Source organism: Plecotus auritus (genome assembly GCF_963455305.1).
Source record: "Plecotus auritus genome assembly, chromosome: 5".
Taxonomy (NCBI): Eukaryota; Metazoa; Chordata; class Mammalia; order Chiroptera; family Vespertilionidae; genus Plecotus; species Plecotus auritus.
This window is the reverse complement of record NC_137776.1, coordinates 11,148,387-11,171,298: the sequence shown is the minus strand read 5'-3', so window position 1 is coordinate 11,171,298 and position 22,912 is coordinate 11,148,387. Positions and strand designations below refer to the sequence as shown.

Genomic DNA, 22,912 nt, shown 5'->3' with positions numbered 1-22,912 from the left:
CTCCTCAGCTCCCCAGCCACCCAGGGCTGGCCCGAGGCACAGGCAAGCCTCAGATGGTGGCTGCCCAGCTGCCCAGGGCTGGCCCGAGGCACAGGCAAGCCTCAGATGGTGGCTGCCCAGCCGCCCAGGGCCGCCCGAGGCTCAGGTAACCAGGGCCGGCCAAGGCTTGCGCTGCTGGCAGTGGCAGCAGCAGAGGTGTGACGAGGCATCGCCTTCCCCTGATTGCTGGGTCGCCTCCCACCCCTGAGGGCTCCCGACTATGAGAGGGAGCAGGCCGGGCGGCTGAGGGACCCTCACTCCAGTGCATGAATTTTCATGCACCGGGCCTCTAGTTTGTTATAACTATGAAGAACTTTGCATAGCATATCCTTGAGAGGAATGTTTTTGATTATTACAAGGCTTACTTTTTTGTCCACATCTATGAGTATTAAAGGATGTACAGTCTTTAAGGAACAACGACTACTGCCAAATTGTTCCCCAGAGAATTTGTACCAATTTATAGTCCATCGAAATGGTCATTCATTCCTTCATTTATCACTTGTCTGTGAAATACTTACTACATGCTGGCATTGTGTTAGGTGCTGGGAATACAGTGGTGAGTAGGACAGACACACACCCTGGTCTCAGGGAACTTAAGGTCTGGTGGGGAAGATGGATGTTAACAGCAAACAAAACGAAACTAAAACTAAAAACCTTTTTGAAGAACAGACCCTAATATTCAATCTCTGTGTGTTTTTTTTTTTCATTCTCTGAGCAATAGATGCTTGCACAAATTAATTTATTTCTTCTCGATTTTATTTAAAGGTATTATAATTTAAAAAAAGATTTGAAAAGAAAAAGTTCACCCTGCCAGCATCATTCTCTTAATCATACAGTTAATCCATCTTTCCGTGTTCAATTGTTGTCCCAGTGCCCCCCACCCTAGAGCCTCGTTTCAACTTGGACTTCCTTCTGCCATTCCCACACATTAAGGGTGGCACAGACACCAACCTCCAGGCTTTGGAGTGGGGACAAACTTAATGCACAAGGTCGTTGAGGAAACTGAGAAGTTGACTGAAGTGGTATCTTGGAATTAGTCTTGAATAGCATGTAATATTAACGGAGCATGAGAGCTTATTATAGTATTTTCGTGATAAGGGGAATTCTGTGAGGGTGTCTTTGTTTAGCATGGCTGGCTCAGAAAAAGCTGTGTCATTGGACATCCACTGCCCTCCCTCCCCACCCCCCAGCTATTTTGAACAGGGCATGATAGGACCAGCAGAGGGCGCGTTTGTATTGACCAAGAGCTGAGGTTCTACACTGGCGTCATCTCACCATTTTGATTAGAATTGAAACTCTGTCCGTTCTGGGATGGGAACCACAGCAAGGTGATTTTTTTTCTCTCTCTAGTAAAATAACCTGATATTTAGGAAGTTCTGAAATAAACCAAGGCAATATTTTGAATTATATTTACAACTTTTCACTGTTTTTTTTTTTTAAATCTGTAAAATATTTTAAGAATGCAGAGTATAGAAAAAAATACTGCATCATGATTACCCAGGTACTCAGCACCTAACTTTGTGAAATCTTAACATTTTGCCATATTTTATTCCCATTTTCCCCAAATAAATAAATAAATAGTCCAAGACTTCATGCTATCACATACGATGTCACTTCCCTCACTCTCTCTCCCAGACGTAATCATTCTCTTAAACTTGGTACTTACCAGTTGACAGGGTTCAAAACATGCTATTCCAAAATATGTCAAGCTGAATATTTTAAGCTGAAGGACCCTGAGAAACAGCGGGTACAGAAAGGACTCTCACCTCCCTGTTCTCCCTGAAGCAGGTCAGGTGAGGGGCCTCCCTTTAGGAAAGGAGCATCCTGATTCCTGGAGACAGCCTTTCTCTCCCCACTGTGTTATAATGCCATTTTTGCCATATGTGAGTGCATCCCTGCCCGCCCCCCCGCCCCGATTCTCTATACTCTTCTGTCCGTCTCTAAGCAATATCATTTAGCTTTAAAGTAAATCTTAATGTTTTGCTGAGCAAACTCTTCCACTTTGCTTTTCTTCAACATCATATTGGCATTTTTGACCCCTCCTTATGACTTTCGGGATCAACTTACCATGTTCCACCAAAAACCCTATTGGGGCATTTTAAAAATTGGAATTGTGCCCCGCCAATTTTGTGGCTCAGTGGTTGAGCATTGACCTATGAACCAGGAGGTCACGGTTCGGTTCCTGGTCAGGGCACATGCCCAGATCGCAGGCTCAGTCTCCAGTGTGGGGTGTGCAGGAGGCAGCCAATCAATGATTCTCTCTCATTTTCGATGTTTCTATCTTTTTCTCCCTCTCCCTTCCTCTCTGAAATCAATAAAAAATATTTAAAAAATGGGAATTACAATGAATTTATGGATTAATTTCGGGAGAATTGTCATCTTTATGATAGTGATCTTCCTATCTATGAATATTATATACAGCATTATATAGAAAATTGTATGTATTCAGATCTATTTTTATTTAATTTAATACATTTTTATCATTCATGAAAATGACATGCCCTTTTTTAGATTTATTGATAGGATATATATATATATATATATATACACACATATATGTATATATATAGCATTATATTTAAAAATTACATTTTTCCTGCCTTCCTACATAAACTATACCACTGGATAACTAAACAGTAGAAGAGGGAAGTTTCTTTTTGTAAGAGTTTCCCAAATAATAAGTGAAGAAAGAATGACAGAATTTCACCATCACTATTTTGCAACCCCTCATGGATAAAAGGATAGGTAACGGCTGGCATCATGAAGAGACAAGCAGACATTAAGTCTCCTGATGGAAGAACACAACGCCCTCCATGAAGTGGACTTGCAACAGGAAAAACCAAACCTGTCTGTGATCACGTCTCTCGATCTAAGTACTAACTTAAAGGAAACACAGAAGACAGAGAAACCTGTGAAACTACACCACGAGGATGCAATCAGCAACATCTAAACTGAGGGGAACTCTACAGAACAAGTGACTCAATTTCCTAAAAATAAACTAAAAGGGGGGCGGGCAGGAACGGAGGGGAACCTATGAATTAAATGAGACTTAAAGGTCATACAACCCATTGCAAATGAATTCTAAAACAATTGTAACAATTGTGAAACAATTAGAACATGGAAAAAACTGATTGAATATTCAAGTACATTAAAGAATAATTCTAGCCCTAACTGGTTTGGCTCAGTGGATAGAGCGTTGGCCTGTGGACTGAAAGGTCCCAGGTTCGATTCCCGTCAAGGGCATGTACCTTGGTTGCGGGCACATCCCCAGTTGGGGATGTGCAGGAGGCAGCTGATCGATGTTTCTCTCTCATCGATGTTTCTAACTCTCTATTCCTCTCTGTAAAAAATCAATAAAATATATTTTTTAAAAAAAGAAAAAAGAATAATTCTAATTCTTAGATGCAATAGTGATATTGTATTGCTATGGTTATGTCAAAAGAGTCTTTTCTGATCTTTTAGAGATACATACTCAAGTGTATATGGGTAAAAGGATATGAGCCTGGAATTGGCTTAGAAATAACATGGAAAGGAGGAAGGAGTTGGGGATGTAGGTGAACAATATTGGCCAGGAGATGGGGACATGGGATTCATTGTACTGTTCTGTTTACTTTTGTGCATGTTTGGGGTTTTCCATAATAACAATTATTTCAAAACTGCATTATGAATCATGATTCCTGTTTTAAAACACTTTTTCCCACCAATGATTTTTATTTATTGATCTACATTTAGTAATCTTGCTGAATTTTGGGGTCTTTTAATGGTTTGTCTTTTAAGAGCTTATCTCTGTAGAGGCCCTCGGATTTCCCATGTAAGTAATACTATTGGGAATGATGACAGTGTTACTTCCTTCTTTTCATCCCTTTCCTTTCCCTTTCCCTATTGTGCTGGTACAGTGTTGAAATAGAAACAATGAGCAAGGGCATCCTTATCCTAGTCCTGTTTCTACAAAGAATACTTCTAAAGTTCTACCATTGAAGTGTGATGTTTACTGCAAGTTTTTTGTAAATAATTTTTTTTTTAAAAAAATATTTTTTTATTGATTTCAGAGAGGAAAGGAGAGGGAGAGAGATAAAAACATCAATGATGAGAGAGAATCATTGATCAGCTACCTCCTGCACGCCCCCTACTGGGGATCAAGCCTGCAACCTGAGCTTGTGCCCGGACCAGGAATCAACCTTGACCTCTTGGTTCATAAGTTGTCGCTCAACCACTGAGCTATACCAGCCAGGCGGTAGATACTCTGTCAAAATCAGGATCTTCTTCTAGTCCTAGTACGATAATAGGTGCGTTTTATAAATTTATTTTTCCTTTTGCAACTATTGAGGTGACCCTAAGGTTTTTCCCCTTTCACCTCTTTTTTTTAAAAAATATATTTTTATTGATTTCAGATAGGAAGGAAGAGAGAGATAGAAACATCAGTGAGGAGAGGGAATCATTGATTGGCTGCCTCCTGCATGCCCCCTACTGGGATCGAGCCCGCAACCCGAGCATGTACCCTTGACTGGAATCGAACCTGGGACCCTTCAGTCTGCAGGCTGACGCTCTATCCACTGAGCCAAACCAGCTAGGGCTCCCCTTTCACCTCTTGATGTGAATTACATAAACATATTTTCAAATGTAGATCATCTTTTCTGAATTCCTGGGATAAAATGAATTCAGTCATTATATCTATATATTTATCTATTTTTATCTATCTATATGCTTAAGGATTTAATTGGCTAATATTTTATAGGAGTTTTACTTCTTTGATCATAAGTAAGATTGGTCTATAAGTTTCCTTTTTTATATTGTCCTTGTTTGGTTTTGAATAATTTGGTGTCAAATTAGAAGTGAGCTTTACTTCCTGGAAGGTGAAGAGAATTTTCAGGATCAAAGGCAATAGCTGTGTCCTGGGGTTCTCATCCTGGGCTGATGGAGCGAGCCAGAGACATTCTATTTAAAAGTATATATATATATATATATATATATATATATATATATATATATATATATATATTGATTTCAGAGAGGAAGGGAGAGATAGAAACATCAATGATGAGGGAGAATCATTGATGCCCCCTACTGGGGATTGAGCCTGCAACCTGGGCATGTGCCCTTGACCAGAATTGAACCTGGGGCCCTTCAGTCTGCAGGCAGACACTCTGTCCACTGAGCCAAATCAGCTAGGGCCAGAAACATTCTTAAGGAGGCATCACTTCCTGCTCTGGAAGAGAACTTTCTAGAAGGAAAAATAAAGCAGCAACGGAGCATGTAGGTCATCTGGGTTGTTGAGAATGAGCAGGCTCTTTGAACCCAGTACCAGGGCTCCGGAGAGCAGAGCCTGGCCGTGTCCAGTGGCTGCGCAGGCCTTGCACGGAGCAGTCCAGGGATTGAGGAGCCCCGATCAACATCATGAGGTGACATGGCGGTGGTCTCACCTTCCAGGCTGCAGATTCTAGGGGCAGGGCCACTGCCTCTGAGCACACACTTCTGGTCTCTGTTTTCTCCACAGCTTTAAGAGAAACCTTGGCAACACTGGCAACCCCTCAATTCTTTGCACAGGTTGGACAGTCTGTACACTTGTGTCTTCTGGAGCTGTTTACTCCTGGGGGCAGAAACTGCCCCTGAGCAAAGCCCATGAAAACGAAACTAAATTGAACTAAACACCCACAAACCCTGAGCAGAGACTTGGATTGCCTTCGTTTTAATAATTAGCTGCAATTTGCATAATTGTCTTGACCTCGAGACCTCAACTTCATTTATCTGCAATATAAAATGATTTCTAGAGATGTTAAATAATCTCCCAGATTCATGCTGGCTTAAAAAATTGCTGCCATAATTTTGTGACGTTTCTGACTTTGTACCTATTTCCTAATCAGAAACACACGGATGTAGTTACAGCTCTTTTAAAAAGTCAACGGCTTGAAGTCATAGGAACCTGGGTTCATACCTCAGCTCCTCCATTTACTGGCTGTTACTCTGGGCAGGTTGCCTAACCTCTCTGAGCCTCATTATCTGTGAAACAGGGATAATGTACTTTATCTCATAAGGTTACAGAGAGGCTAAAATCAGATAAACTATTACATATCAGATAAACTAGTACATAACCTTTCACAGAATGCAGAGGCTGGTAAGGCTGCTTTGCTTGGGTTGGATCTGCTACCCACACCTGGATTTAAGCAAAAAAGGACTTACACAGAGGACTCAATCAGTCCCCCCAGAGCAATCCCCACCCCACTGAGACTGATTTGGAAATGAAAGAAATCATCATGGTCCTGGCTGGTTTGGCTCAGTGGATAGAGTGTCGGCCTTCGGACTGAAGGGTCCCAGGTTCAATTCAGGTCAAGGGCACATGCCTGGGTTTCGGGCTCCATCCCCAGTAGGGGGTGTGCAGGAGGCAGTTGATCAGTGAGTCTCTCTCATCATTGATGTTTCTATCTCTCTCTTCCCCTCTCCCTTCCTCTCTGAAATCAATAAAAATATATATTTAAAAAAATCATCATGTTACTAACTTAGAGCAAGTCCCTCCTGACAAAGTGCAATTCATGGCTCCTAAAATTAAAGTCTTAAAGAAATAGATTGATAGCTAATCATTCGTGAGTCCTTATTCTGCATCAGGCATTCTTATAAGCACATGACACATTAACTCCTTTATGTCACAACCACCCCATGAGATAAGTAGTGTCAGTGTCCCCATTTTACAGATGATGGGGGGAAAAAGCCCAGAGAAGTTCAGTAACTTACTCAAGGCCACACAGTAAGTGGTGGAGCTAGGATTTGAACCCAGGGAACCAGGCTCGATAATCCATGCTGGTGATCACCATAATGCTGCCTAAACAGTACCCTCCAACCCTTCCACACCCACTATTTTTAAAAGATTGGAAATTCTTTTGAAACATTAGCTTTTATCGTTCCTGACAGGCAAATGCCTTCTTTAATGTCCTGCGGTGATATTTTGCTGCATTAAGGACTGTGTGAATGACCTTTATGGAGCTCAGCCGCAGCCTGCCTGCTGTCATGAGGCAGGTAATGTGTTTGACTGACTTGGTTGTTGCTTAGATTTGGCCATGTTCTGCATTGTTTTAATATATTTTTTTTATTTTATTGATTTTTTACAGAGAGGAAGGAAGAGGGATAGAGAGTCAGAAACATCCATGAGAGAGAAACATCGATCAGCTGCCTCCTGCACACCCCCTACTGGGGATGCGCCCGCAGCCAAGTCACGTGCCCTTGACTGGAATCGAACCTGGGACCCCCCAGTCCACAGGCTGACGCTCTATCCACTGAGCCAAACCGGTTTTGGCCATGTTCTGCGTTGTTTAACCTCTACTGCCCTTGGCGGGGACCTGGGAGCCTTGTCAGTGTTCACATTCCGCACATGGACTTATGATACGGAAGATCTGAGGCCTGGAGCGAGTTTCCCTGGCTGTTGTCACTCAGCTGTGAAAACGGAGGCGGCAGGAAACTTGTGTTAGCAGAAACCTTGCTTAAAAGCTCCATCAAACCCAGGGATTGGGCTACCATAATACTGTATTGTCTCATATCCAGAGCAGTGAAACCTTGTTAAATGAGTATGAAAATTATTGTTGTCTAGAATGTCAAGTGAAAGTAACAGCAAAAGGTGTAAAGAGAAAGAGATCAAGTTTAGGGTGAAACCCCAAATCCATGACGGCACATTCATCTCCAGTAAGCTCCTCTGGTCTCTCTCACCCATGGGGGTCCAGATGCCCCAGGGAGAGCCAGTGGTGTCATTTCAGATCGGCAATCATTGTGATCTCCAACTCCAGATGAAGATTCACTAAAGGACTGTGGTACACGAATTACTTCATTGATTCCTCAGGCAACCTTGTGGTTTCAGCCTCAGTAGCGGGCACTGAGGCAGAGAGGTTGAGGTGGAGGTAGCCCTACTCCAGAGCCCATGCTCTCCACTCAGCTGCCCAGAGCGCTGCTGTAGCCTAAACAGAGCATCTGATGTGAATTAGGGAGGGGCGCCCCAGTACGAGGGCCACGTGGGCAAAGGAGCCCCTCTGAGTGGGCGCACCCAGGCCTGGGTGCACAGCTTAGTGGGCAGTGCAGGATTTCAGCTCGCACTTGCTCCCTCTGCTGGATGCCTTTGTACAGCAAACTACAAGCAGAACCGGGCGGGCCCACCCTGCATTCAGGCGTGCTTTCACTCCTGCAAGAAGCAAGGAGGAGAGAGAACAGCTCTGCTACCTGAGCCTAGCCAGCGCAGCGTCCCCCAGCAGCACGCCCAGGTACCCCCAGGAAGAGCTTAGTGTCTCACTCAGGGACTGGGAATATGAACTACGCCAAAAAGCCCAGTTCTGGGCCCGGTATTTCCTAGAATCATCATCATTATGAAATGGAGCATCGTTTTGGGAGGAGGCCACCCTCAAGCAGCTCTGGGTCTCTACAGGTGCTGTTCCCCATCGGATGATGGGATATTATCCCTCCAGGTCGGGAACCGAAGCTCCCTCACCTGCATGTCCAAGCCCCCCTGAAAGCAGGAAACACAGAGGTGGAGGTGCCTGCGGGGCCTTTTTGTAATGCCAGCCCCCCCCCCTCCCCCCGACCCCGGGCCAAGTCTCCACTCTCTTCCATGCATCTGCAGCCACTGGCAGGAAAGAAATCGTTCAGTAAGTAAAAGCATGTTATTACCAACCAGTTGGCTTGTGATGCACTAAGAACCCTTCAGAGTCAGACTGAGCACTTGGGTCTGCATTCTGACTCCCACCCATGACCTGGGAGGAAATGGAAGGGTCATTCCCCACTAGCGTCTGTGAGCAGGGCGAACGCCATCGGGCAGTTACTGTGGTGAGATTCTAAAGCCCAGCCCAGCTGTGTCTCTACCTTGGGTGTCTGGATGATCCTCTCTGAGGGGTCCTCCTGCTTCTTCATGATAGTCCAGTTCATCTTCACTTCCCTATTCAGTTAACACACAACAAAAGCACAGAAGACCAGGTAAGTGCCAATACTCCAGCAGTCCATGCCTTTTGGTAAAAAGGAAGCCAATGTTCTTAGTTGTTTCTTCTCTTTTTACGCCGTCTTATTTTAACTTAAGCGTCCAGGAAGTCTGCTGCCAGTGTGAACGGCCCTGAAAAGCCGGGTGGCTTAGCCACAGCGCTGAGCAATTTAGGTTCGTTACCCTCTTTGGGAGGCTCATCCCCTTCACCTGTGCAGGGCTCAATGCCTGGCATTCACAGGTGTAAACGGGGTGGAGGTGGGGTGGCAGGGAGAAGAATGTCATAGGCCAGTGGTCGGCAAACTCATTAGTCAACAGAGCCAAATGTCAACAGTACAACGATGGAAATTTCTTTGGAGAGCCCAATTTTTTAAACTTAAACCTCTTCTAACGCCACTTCTTCAAAATAGACTCGCCCAGGCCGTGGTATTTTGTGGAAGAGCCACACTCAAGGGGCCAAAGAGCCGCATGTGGCTCGAGAGCCGTGGTTTGCTGACCACGGTCATAGGCTAAGGCCAGCTGGTGGAAGGAAGCGGGGTGCCTCCAAGGATGTGAGGGAGGACCAGTGTGATGAGAGCAGAGACTGAGAGAAGTGGGAAGGGTGGGGAGGAGTCAGACCTCCCAGGCCTTGATGGAAGGGTAAGGACTTTGGTTTTTATCTTGGGAACAAATGGAAGACACTGAGGGTTTAAAGTCAGGGAGGGAGCAAAAGGGTGAGATTGGCCTTTTGTGGCGTGTCCAGGATTATCACGGATTGGTTCCTTATCACATTTAATTCCCTCTTCCTTCTTTCTCCGAGTCGCATAAGCTGCTTGCAATCCCACCGCAGATCTCCCTGACCGTGGCTCTCAATCCTGGCTGCATGTTAGAACTCTTCACAGAGCTTTAAAAAGGACGATTCCCAGGACCTAGCCTCAAACATTAAAATCAGACTTCCTGCGGCTCGGGCATTTTTAAGGCTTCTTGGCTGATTCTAATACGCAGCCAGGGTTGAGAATCACGAATCTTCTCTGAAGTGTTGGAAGGGTGGCTCTTTAGTGGCCGAAGAGATGTGGCAGGTAGAGCCAGTGACCCCAGGGAAGCCCCCTGTGTCTGAGGAACCAGCCCTTGGCCTTCGTCCCCTGGATCTCTGATTAGTCCACAGCTTCATTCCAGCTACAGGGAAGGAATCTGGTGTGGAGGACCCTGGAAGTCTCTCCTGGAAGCCCCTTTAGGGACAATCGGTTTTTCAGTTTATTATCAAATACCCAGGCTGCTTTGGGAAGAGACAATTCATTTTCTGCTAATTTGTTTGACATTCTCTCCTTACTGGAGGGCTCTTTACCCATCGTGTTTCTCACTTGTAGTGTTTGTAGCTATGAGATAGTCAAACATAAAAAAGCTGAAGCAGTTAAGTAATTTTCTTTCTTTTGCACTTCTGCTTGTGGAGACAAAGCAGATTTGGCCTAATGCAGTAAAAAATTCACGCCTGGAACATGGAAAGGTTTTTAAAAAAATTATTGCAGGAAAAACCTGCCTCAGTCATACTAAAGTGCTAAGGTAGAAGACTAGAAAGAAGCTAAATTAAAAAAAATTCTTGTTTATACTAGTAAATCCTTTTCATCTAACAGGAAATTGGGTTAAAAAGGAGAAATAAGCATCCCCCTTTGGAAGAATTTTGAAGCCAAGAGGATAAACCTTGAATCTTAACAATATGCAGCTACAAGCCTTCTGGGGCAAGAAATATTCTCCTCATTTCACAGATGGGAAGATGGAGGAAGAGAGCCAGGGATTTGGAAAGAATATTTTGGTGAGTCCCAGTTAGAAAAAGAAACAGTCTTGCCCTGGCTGGTGTGGCTCAGTTGGTTGAGTGTTGTCCCATGCACCAAAAGGTTGCCGGTTTGATTCTTGGTCAGGAAATTCAAATCCTAGCTCTGCTATTCCGGCCAAGTCATTTGCTCATTCAGCTCAGGAACATTAACTGAGTGTGTGTTGTGTGCCAGGCACTGTGCTAGGCATCGGGGGTACCAAACTGAAAGACCTATCTGTAAGAAGCTCACTGACTTAACGGAGACACGACAAGAAATCTCAACCGCTGCAATGCAGTGTGGTCAATGTTGTGACAGATTTCTGCAGGACCTCAAGAGGTGAAGCTAAATTGGGCCGGGGAAGGTTTGTCACCAGTGGAGCTGGCACTCAGTCCTGCAGAGAAGGGCAGGCAGGGCAGTTCCTGCAGAGGAAGCTGCCTGCTGGTTTGGGGGTGGTTTGATGTGTCTGCAGTGCACGGACAGTGGGGCTCAGACACGGGCCAGATCTTAGGTGGTGCAGTCTGGAGTTAAAAAAAACAAACCCCTGCATTTGTTATGTTTTTCTATTTATAAAAGAAATACACCTTTGATGCTGGGATTTAATAGGAAGGCTAATGGGGACGTGGTGAGGAATCTCAAGCAAACCAGGGTTATGACTAAGCTGAACTTAAAAAGTGCACAGGCAGCAGTGTGGTATTGTAGGGCTGGGGAGGGGGCAGACTGGGTGGGGATGGAAACAAACACTTTGTAAGCACAAACTGCAGCCCTGAACCCAGAAAGACAGTTGGGGTGCGGATCTGAGGGTCCGACTGCCTGGGCTGAAGGCCTGACTCCCACCTGCACTTCTTGCCTCACAGATCATGCAAGTTATTTAACCTCTGAGCCTTAGTTTCTTCAAATGACAGGGGTGGGCCAGGTGACCTTAAGTTCTCATCTGTCCTCGGAGAACCTTACACCTGCCATCTACCCTCACGCATACCACCCCATCTGAGCATGGTACTTCTAGGCCCATAGCAGGCTTTCGTAAGGAATTGTGGGAAGGATGGAGGAGCATGGGGTGCAGGAGTCAGACATGGGGCTCTGGTTGACTGTGAGCCAGCTCTGTGACCTATTGTTGAACTCAGCCTTTCCATCTGTGAAATGGGAGTGGTGATAAATATTGTACAGATTTCTTAAAAGGCTTAAGTAGGAAAATACATTAGGAAATTCTGTGTAACACCATGTAACAATGCACCTAAGAGACTAATTTCAATACCTTCTTAATGATGGAAGAAAATCAGTATCTCATTTGAAAATTTCAACTTCAAGTTAGTACAACTTTTTATGGATATTATAAAGAACCCATGCTTTTTCTTTAAAAAAGAAAACTGGTTTATGAAAAATTATAAGGTATCTTGTGAATAAGATTAAAATATATTGCCCAGCTGGTGTGGCTCAGTGATTGAGCATCAACCTATGAACCAGGAGGTCATGGTTCAATTCCCGGTCAGGGCGTGCAGGAGGCAGCTGATCAATGGTTCTGTCTCATCATTGACGTTTCTGTCTCTCTCCTTCTCCCTTCCTCTCTGAAATCAATAAAAATATATTTTAAAAAGATTAAAATATATTAAATCCCCCCTCCTCTCCCAGGTTCTGAAGCCGGAACAAAGGGATACAATTAAGTTCTTCACAGGTACAGACTAGGTAGACCTCCTCAGTTCAGGTATTGTAGGTTTTGTGGCTTTGAACCCTAGTTTCCTTTGCTGTCAGCCTTTTGAGTCATCATCTCATCTCACCAATCCTCAGTTTCCTCATCTACAGTGGAGTTCTGCACACTTACCAAGAGGGAGGTGGGGAAAATGAAATAAGGTTCAGTATGTGTGGGGCCTGGCTCTTAGCAGGGATCAATCAACGTTCCTTTCTCCTCTATACATTGAATCCATTATAGATGTGAATCATTCTTTGAAAATGATTATTTCATATAATTCTTGCCTCACTGTTGAGAGGCAGGTATGGAGATCCCAGTATTATTATCTTTATTTTCCTAAAGAGAAAGTGGAGTCCCAGAAACGTTACAAGGTCCCTCAGGGTCGCTCCTGGTCTGATCCTTTAATATAGATATGAGTCTACTGGGCCTATTTCTTCAGGAAATGGAATAGACCCAATGGCCAGAATAGCTCTCCTTGCAATATTATTGTTCCAGTGACCTGGAACCATTGCATTTCAAAACTAGCTTGTTATCCCTCTATAGCTGTTCTGTCAGTGGCCAAGGAAGCACGTTTAAAGGACTTCAGGCACCGAAACTTCTTTCCTGAGGGGCCGCCTCCGTCTCTGAGCAATGTTGGAAGCCAAACATTATTTCCCTGTTACTTCCACTCACTGAAACCATGCTGTCCCCCCCAACATGACCACAGTGGCAGGGGCGGTCTCCCTCTGCCTGGGGGGATGTGCCCACAGTGCCTGCATAAGTAAAACCTGGGGCTGGCCCCAGACAGGGGGTCTGGGGTGTTGGGGAATGCTGCTCAAAGTCTTGTGCCTGATTTCAGGCAGGTTCCTCCTTTACCTCAAGTTTGAGGGCACCAAGCGATACCTGTCTGTGTGATGACTGCAAGGTGGAGCTCTTCTTGATTCTTCACATCTTCTGGGTATAACGTACCTATCCTTTGATGTCAATGTGGAGTATAAGCATATTCAGTTCTATATCTAGTATTAATGGGTGTTATTGCTATTTTTCCCCCCACTCCCTAACCCTGATAATTTATTAAAGTTCTTGGGGGAGGGGGGAAATCTGTTATAGTTTATTCATCAATTACCATTTCTTTTTCAAAAATAGATTTAAAAACATGCTTCAATTTTTATGTGAACCCAGATTACTCTGGCTCAATCATGTTTTCCCAAATCTAACCCTGAAAAGATTATCTTATAAAATGGGCTAATAGTGTTGCCTTCAGTGTTATAAGGAGGTTCTTAAATTTGAGGAGGATTCCCCACTAACAACTAAGAAAAGAATGAGTCTCTCCATCACGGCCTGGGCCCGCCTTTGCACAGCACTGTACTGGGTAGCATTTGTTTCTCTTTATCTCCCCCTTAGTTATGGTCTTGTGAGCAAGGACTGGCCTGGGGGTCACAGAGCTTAGCGTGTGCTCCATGAGTCCCCAATAGAAGCAGGCTGAGTTACAGCTTCTGTATCTTGGAAAGGGTGGACTGGAAAGGGGGCCTTCAGAACGGCAGTGCCTTTCTCTCTGTAATATGGTGTATAGTATGTTTAGTGTATATATATGGCTCATGGTATATAATAGAGTGTGTAATGATAATATGATGCCAAAATTGCTGAGCGAAAAGTGCAACACAAAAGCCGTGTGGACACTACACAAGAAATTATTGTAAAATTCCTCACTCTGAATTCTGCGGTTTCTAGATGCTCCATAAATATCTCCTTACCTCACTTTCATAGCAATAATCACCTTTCAACATACTGTACACACTGCCTGGAGCAGGATAAGGATCTCAGTCTGTTTTGTTTGCTGATGATGTATTCCGAATGCCCAGCAAGCGCAGACACATACTAGGCAGAAGATGCTCACTATGGGCTGAACGAATGAACAGTGACAATGACGATGTTACCTCATCCCAGAAAGTACCAACCACAATTCTTCAAGCCCTAAGGGGAGAACTAAACTTGCCAAGAAAAAAAAAGGCCGGTTACATTAATATCAGTGTTTTGGGCTGAATGATGTTCCTACAAAATTCACATGTTAAAGTCCATTGCATTTGGAGGCAGCGTTGTTAAAGTGGTGAAATGAGATCATCAGAGTGGGCCCTACCTCACCATGAGATAAGGACACCGACAACCCCAAAGGGAAGATCGTGGGAAGATACATGGAGGCTATCTGCAAGCCAATGAAAGCCCTCAGAAGAAATCAGACCTGCTAACAACACCTTGATCTTGGACTTCCAGCCTCCACAAGTGTGAGAAAATAAATTTCTGTTGTTTAAGCTGCTCAGTCTATGGCACGTTGTTATAGTAGCCCTGCCAAGCTAATATAATAAATACTAAATCAAGGCAATTATTTTGAATGCTTGTAGCAAATATCTTTTGTTGCCCCAAATCATTCTCTCTTATTCAGATTTTAAAGATCCTGTTTTCCTTTTTGAGATACTTCTCCCCTCCCCACCCCTCATCCCTGTGGTTCCAGGCTGGGCCAATCAATGTATTTCATTCCCCTGGCCATGTTGATTCATTTGGGCATGGACATGTGACCCAAGTCGGATAGATGAGATTCATTTCTAGAATGATCTAGAAAAGAGAAGCCGGTGGTCATCTTGCCACCGCAGGGAAGAGACCATCTAAGAGGAAACAGGAAAGCAGAGCCCAGCCATGCAGAGAAGAGATCTGGGGCAAATACAGGACTCTGAACCAAAGCCCCGCCTTGCAGAGCTGAGACGGGAGTTGACCAGAGAAGATGTAACATGAGAAACCTGGATTAGCTGAGGTTAGGAACCCTGGATTAGCTGAGGTAAGACTCTGCAAAGTCTCTGACAGTCTACAGCACTGGCTAAAAGCCACAACGTGTGTATTTGGTTTCTGTCTTTCCTAGTCACTTCTTATCAAAGGGCGGGGATTTTGTCCTCTCTAGAGGGTAGCATGAAGGACCTGAGACTCTTCCATCCCAAGCCTTGCTTGGCTCCTGATGACTTTCTTTTACTCCATGGTCATTTATTTCCAGTCCATCGAGCTCTGAGGTGGGCAAGAATGGGTAGGAAGAAGACCCTAAACCAGAGGGCTGTGGGATGAAAAGGGGGATCAATGTATGGGGCATGTATTGGCCACCTCCCATGTGCCAGGTGCGGTGTTAAATTGGGCAGAAAGGAGTATTACAAAGGTGGACAAATGGCAGCTCTACAAGAGGCACTCAGTACCCTAAACTAGGTGTGAAGCTGAGCTTGGGAGAATAGGAAACAAGATGAGACATCCGGAATAGGATTTGCAGTTGACTTCTAAACAGCTAACCCAAGAACTAGTCTTCTCTACGGTAGGAATATCAGGTCTACCGAGTTACAGTGGTAAAACGGTAACCATTATTTGAACTGCTCTTAAGATAAAGTGAATTATCTTTGCCTGTTTTATTATGAGGTGGTTCAAGTTCAAGGTTATCCTTTCTCCTCTCTGTTCCCTGTCCCCCACCATCCCAACCAGATACCCAACTGATTTGTCCCTGGCGGCTGGCTGCGATTACTGTCCTAATTTGTTCTTTCTTCATCTGCTACAAACTGCCTATTTTCTGTCCCTTCTGATAAAGCAGGAACTCTGAGGGACTTCTGAAGCTGTTTTGTACCATGCAGAAGTGTATTAACCGGAACGCCTGTGTGTGTGTCTATGAAACCCCTCGTCCTCTCAGTGTGAGATCACCTTCAGGAACGGTGTCATGTCGATGTGCAGCTTGCGCGTGTAAAATTCCTTTCTGTTTGAACATATCAGCCCTTTATTTATACAACTTTGAGGCTCTCCTGCCTTCTGAGCTGCTGCCTCCAAGGTCTGCGGGGCTGCCTGTGAAGAGAAGCAGAAAGCCCACCTTTCAGAGGAATGATATACAGTGCGACCAGAGTGAGTCTAAATCCCCAAATATTTATAGAAAGTGATTTTTCATCGTTGGAACACTAATAGTAACACCTATTTTTACCAGGGAAGACACAGGGGACCATATGTACACAGAATAACCCGCGACTGGTTATTAATTCATACCCGGAGCTGGTGTTAGGGGAAAGTGGAGAAAGGCACCTTACCATGTTCCGGGGTTGTAATCACTTTACTTAATCCTCACAACAACCCTGTGAGGCAGATACTCTTATTCCCATTTCACAGATGAGGAACCAGAGGCTCCAGGAGGTTAAGTAACTTGCCCAAAGCCACACAGTTGAAATCCCATCTTCCCAAGACTCCTTTCTTAATGAGATGGTTTTGATACTTCTATAGCTTCCTTGGATGGTTATTAAATCTGTCTTGCAGCAAATAGAGTTATAGCAAGGTTCTGGTTTATTTCCAAATATAAAACATGTTTGCCGTGTTAGGAAGAGTCATTTGAACAAATCGAGCAGAGGGAAGGAAGAATGGGCCAATAGAGGAGTCTGGGAGGTCCCAGGGGCTCCGAAGTCTTGGGGCCCTGCCTTCTCCTGTCACCACAACATGCAAATGGTGCCCTGTTTCAATGCACAACCCAGCTGGATCTGAAGTTGCTTTCCAGCCCAAGCCTTTACAGCATCATGGGTGATCGTTCCGAGATGCGAACCAGTGTCCCTCCTCTGCTCTAGACCTTCAAAGGTCTTTGCCCCCAGGATAAAGGCCAACCGGCTAAAAAGGTTTACAAGACCCTTCCTGCCTCATTTAGTCATTCAACTGATATTTATTGAGCGACTTTCCTACGCCCGGCAGAGCAGATACGCAGCGCAAGAAGCAGACAGAAGGCGCCATCCTATGAAACTGCACATGCATTCCACCGAGAGGGAGGAGATAGAAAGCAAGTAGACCATAGGTTCTGTCTGAAGGCGATTCGTGATATAAAGAAAAATAAAGCAAAGAGGGGAGCGAGGAGTATCTGGGAATGGAGTGGAGGCTGCAGTTTTAAGCAGGGTTGCCAGGGAAGGTCCTACAAGAAAGCCATGTTTGAGCTCTGCAGAAGGCGAAGGAAGGGTCTCTCTGACGGAAGTGCTTACCTCCCTGCGGAAACAGCAAGTTCAAAGGGCTCCCCTCAATGCTGGCCGTTCAGTTCCTGGACAAGGCCATCAAGCATGCCCTGCCTTCTCCTGGGAACATACTCCTTCCTCCCTTCCGGTTCCTTCTCATCCTTCAGGTCTGGCTCATCTGTGCTGCTCATGACATCCCAGGGCACTGAGCACTCCCGCCAGTGTCTGACCAGGACGGGGAACTGAGGCTGCAACCGAGGCACGTGCCCTTGACCGGAATCGAACCCGAGACCCTTCATTTCGCAGGCGGACGCTCTAACCACTGAGCAACCAGCCAGGGCCACTTGATACATATTTGCTGGATGAAAGAGTAACTATCGCATTGGGGACAAGCTACAATTCAGGGGTCCTCAAACTTTTTAAACAGGGGGCCAGTTCACTGTCCCTCAGACCGTTGGAGGGCCGGACTATAGTTTAAAAAAAAAACTATGAACAAATTCCTATGTGCACTGTGGGCCCGGGACGAATCGGCTGCTAAGCAGGACAGGCAGCAGCACCGGGCGGGCCGGATAAATGTCCTCAGCGGGCCGCATGTGGCCTGCGGGCCATAGTTTGAGGACACCTGATACATGTTATGGCCCAACTCAGTTCAAATGCAAAGGGCCAGCGGAGACACCTTTACAGGAAGGGTGTGCCCACCTCCAGAGGCCTCTCCTCTGGCGGCTCTGGCTCCTCAGCCCCAAGAGGAAAGTGCTTGTTCAGGGCTGACTTGCTGGGGTTGCATACATTAGTGTGTCATGAGATCACCCGGGGTGTGGATTTGATCATTTCCATATTTTCTAGGAGACTCACTCTCAGAAGTCTGTTTCTCCGGGCTGTCAGAAACATCCCCTCCCATAGCATTTATATTACTTTTAAGTCTTAATGATGAATTAACGGTTAGTGGGTCCCCACAAACAGCCATCATTCCAATGAACATCCACACCCTTTTCCTTTGTTTTGAAATATGGCTAGAGTTAAAGAGTTTTCCGGACAAACACATATCCACTTTTTTTTTTTTTTTTTGACATCTCAGCCATATATCTGATTAGCTTCTCCGAGTGAGATAGCCCTTCCCTCGTTTCTAGATCAAATGAACGCATTTTGTCCAAGCTAGAATCAGCAAAGCATTTCAAGCTTCTTAGCTTCCAAAATCATTCATGAATCACTGGGTGGAATAATAGAAACCCGACAATATTGATTTAAGGGAAATTTCTCCATTATCTCCAAGAGACAATTTTGTGTTGGGCTGGAGGACAAACAGCATAGCCAAGACCAGTTCCAACGGCTGGGATTACTGTAGCTCCTCATGTGGGGTTCAGATTGAAGAGTGGGGAGTTGGGAGGCTTTGAGAAAGTCCCTTCAAAGCACTTGGCCTATAAATCTTTTGATAAAACAATTCTCTTGACTATATGGCTCATCTCTCTAACATCTAGGGGCCATCAATTCTAGCTTAATGGAATGTTTTCAGAGAAGGCTCTGTCGTCACTGGATTGTGAAGTACTGTTTGCTTATTATGTTCAAGAGTTCTAACAAATAAATGAGAGTGAAAGGGGGTTTGGGAGATGGGAGGAAAAGAAAGATGAACTATATAAAGAGGATTCTGAGAGGTAGTGAGAAGAGGAGAAAAAGTCAGAAAATTGGAACCAGGAAAGAAAGCTATGCTTTGGGGCTGTTTATTTTTAAGAAATATATTTTTATTGATTTCAGAGAGGAAGGGAGAGGAGACAGAGAGATAGAAACATCAATGATAAGAGGGAATCGTTGATCTGCTGCCTCCTGCACACCCCACACTGGATATTGTGCCCTGACCGGGAATTGAACTGTGACCTCCTAGTTCATAGGTCGACGCTCAACCACTGAGGGGTGGTTTTTCATTGATTCATTAAATTGATATTTAATGAGTGATAGTGTATGTGTCAGACAAACAAACACATAAATAAGCAGGATTTTAGGGAGTGATAAATCTAAGGAGACAATGAAATGATGACAGGATGGAGGTTGATGGGGAAGGGGTGGGACTTGCCTTTGGGTGATCAGGAAAGACCTCTCTGAGGAGGTGACATTTGAGCAGAGAGCTGGGTGACAATTAGGAGCCATTCCTGGAAGGATCTATCTTTAGCAGTCAGAGTGTCTGATTATTCAGAGGTAAAACCAAGCAGGGATTCTTTGAAAAGGAAAGTAGAATTCCTGATGTCTGCCTGTTCTGCCCCAGCCTCCTGGGCCCCATTCCTGACCATGTGAGGCACCCCTCTGTTTTCTGAGCCATCATAATGGACACTTGCAGCTCTTGGGCTATTTTGAGAGCAAAGACTGCAGAATAAGTAGTGAACAGAAGTCAAGATCTCTGAAGGTGTAGAAGGGAGAAGAAAACACAAAGTTAGACCGAAGGGTGAAGATGGGGGAAGTAGAAGAAATCAGAGATGCCTGGAGCTTTTTTGTTTCTTTTATGTGCATGCCGTAGTGGGGATGATCACAACACGGAGGGAAGGGTGAAATGTTGAGCAGAAAGTCAAAACCTCTTCCTTCACCTGTACAAACTTTAATATTTTTATGTCCTGCTAAAGACACCTGGAAGCCGTTCCCTTCAGTAAACGAAACAATAAAGATTAATGAGCTAATGGGGTAAAGTTGATCTGAATTGCACAGAAGGTGTTGCGTAAGTTCTTGGCATTTAAAACGTTATCTGACATTTAAAGGGAGATGACTGCTAATGAATTCAAGATCTAACACTCCGAGAGACCGAGCCATGGAAAATCCAGGATTATTATCTTGCTGTAAACATGATGTGATTCAGTTGAAAGCCAGAACAAAAGAGAGCCATCAGCTGTGTACCAATATCCATATGCACACACACATATAATGCAGCCAAACTTACAGAGGACGTCCTCAAATTAAATAACTACCATTTCCTTTCTTACTCTTGGATTATAATATCTGAGCTACGGACTCAAGGAGAAATGCTTCTTCTCTCCAACAATTTTTCCTCCTCCGTCAACGTGTGTATTTTGAAGGGTCACGACCGTGGGCCGGCTCTACAGTCATTGGGGTATCTTACCATAAGGAGGAAAGGAGATGCTAAACCCAACCGGCTAGATCTCCACCCAGGGGTCCCACAGAGCCACCAAAGATACGGATCTGTCCTAAAGGCGTCTCTCAGGCCTTCCTCTTCCCTCACTCCTTTCTAATTGGGGGTTCCCCATCTCTGAAGCTGCAGCTTAATGGCTCCAAGAAGAGCTATTGTCTCTCATTAACGAGGCTGCAACACTCTCGCTGTCTAACTGCCTCCCACGCAGAGCACAACTTCATTCTCCTGGGAGCAAGCTGCCAAGAGTCCCTGGGAGCCTTTGGGAAAACAGAAGGCAGGAGGGCCTTGGAGCCAAGATCTGAAATGTGCCAGGGCACACACCTCACCATTATCTTCATGCATGGAGGGCAGGGGCGGGGGGCCTTTGCCGAAAGCCTTATGTGGTCGATCAAGTTGTCAGATGAAACCTCTGTGCACACAGGGCGTGTGTCCCCCTCCTGTGAGCGAACAAAAGGAGCAGAGCCAGTCTCTCCTTAGGACCACTGGGCCCCCTACCTGGCTGAGAGTCTGTCTTTCCACTTTCCTGGGTGGACGGGGGAGGAGAGGCTCTGAATCCCAGTGGGGACGAATAGATCTGAGAGATTTAGTTATTGGGACTTGGTGGGGACAGGGAGCTGGGATTCTGAGCTTCCCCTTGGCCATGTCCCCTGATGGGTGGTGGGGACCAAATCCTGGAAAGAGCCACTCCTGCCAGGAGCTGTGCAAGCGACCCTGTGCTTGGCCTTCTCAGGCTGTTATTTCCTGCCCATGGCAGCCTGTGGGCCTGTAGGTGGGCAGTAGGGATGGGGTCACAGGTGGGGTTGAGGGGGGCATGGAACTCTTTTGGGCTCCTACGACTGGGCTTCCTGGAGGGATCTGAGTGGACTAGTGGCTTCTTCTATTCTATCCACTTGGAGGGGACCTTGCTTGTGCAAGGCCGGCCACCCTGGCCACGCCTAGGTCCTACTCTGAGACCTCATGTCTGGGTTTCCTTGCCTCTCTGCACGGCTTCTTTATGAGGAGCAAAAGGGACTCCAAACCACAGTGTGGATCCACTCGGCAGAAGTCTGCTCAGTGGTTCCTGTGCCAGCCCCCTGGGCTCCGCATGCTCCTCTTAGCCACCTGCCATCCTGGCCTACTTTTCATCTTCGAAGGGCAATTTGGTGCTGGTGAAATGGCTGAGTGACAGCTTTAGGACAACTTCAGGAGATACAGTTTGTTTGGAAGCCAGAGAAGAGCTTTCTTGCTCCTCCCTGTCACGAATGTTGGTGTCCATCCACTTTTGTACGCCTTGAGTCTAAGGAAGGGGATTTACATCCTGAGTGTTTAGCACGTTAGCAGAATAGCTAGCAAACATTAGGCTAGACCAGGAAGAGAAAGGCTGCAGCCTCCAGCCTCAGCTTTTGTGAGGGACTCACGGGGTAACTTTTGCCAAGTTGTTCAGCTTTCCGCGCCTCAGTTTCCCTACCTCACTGTTCTCCTCAGGGAGTTTTTGAATCATGAAACCCAGGACACTTTAATTCCAGGGCTTCCACTATCTGGAAAGAAGTCTTATCTTCGAATTCTAATTGATATGGTTCTCAGTTTAATTAAGTGCTTTGTTGACACAACAGAATCATTGTTTATCTGGCTTAGCAGGAGATGGAGGAGAAAATTTTTAAGCCAAAATAGTGATCTCTCCTGCCCCAGGGGAGGTAGAAAGGAGCTTTTGCTGTGAGGGGGCGTCTGGCTGCATTCAGGCTGGGACTTGGCCTGGTTTGGAGATGACGCACCCTCTTTTAGCCTGGGAGGCGGGAGGTGGGGAGTAGGAGGTGGTGGGTACAGGGTGGGAAACTGGAGCAATTCCCTAGCTCCTTCTAAGCCCCAACTTTACTTTAACCCCAATTTGTGGGCCTTCCTTGTTATGTTGGCTCTGGCGTGACTTTTCCAATCTGACAACCGAGAGATAGGGAATCTCAACTTGCAAACCAATCCCACTCTGAAAAGGTCATTTAGAATCAGTTGATTTTCACTAGAAAAAGAAATGTTACCCGTGGTATTTGTATTCCCACACTGGCCCTTAAAAGCTTATCTAAGCCATAATTTACTGGACAAGCTGCTGAACGAGCCCCGGTAATGCTGGGACTGAGGAGGCTGGGAGGAAAGGAAGAAAGATGTCCTTTTCCTCTCTTTCCTGCCCCCTCCCCTCCACTGACGCCCCCAGCCCACCCCCACCTCCCCACCCCCCCCACCCCCCCGCCCCTGCTGTCCTCTGGCCTCTAACTTTTTCTCATCAGCCCATGCTGTGGGGGTGGGGGTGCTGGGGCCCTGCTGGATGCAGTGCTTCCAGCTCTCAAATTCCCTGCCCCGCCCCCGCCCCCCCCCCCCCCCGCCCTT

General features: G+C 45.7%; 1 protein-coding gene across 1 annotated transcript in view; it reads right to left on the bottom strand.

Annotated features, from left to right (window-relative positions):
* The window catches only part of KIAA2012, a gene marked incomplete at its 3' end in the record, with an annotated part of 100,196 nt that overhangs the window by 20,080 nt on the left and 57,204 nt on the right, over positions 1-22,912 (bottom strand). Inside the window, 2 exon segments of the mRNA XM_080671130.1 lie at positions 8,872-8,944; positions 16,160-16,297. Of these exon segments, the coding sequence (XP_080527256.1) occupies positions 8,872-8,944; positions 16,160-16,297 (211 nt within the window).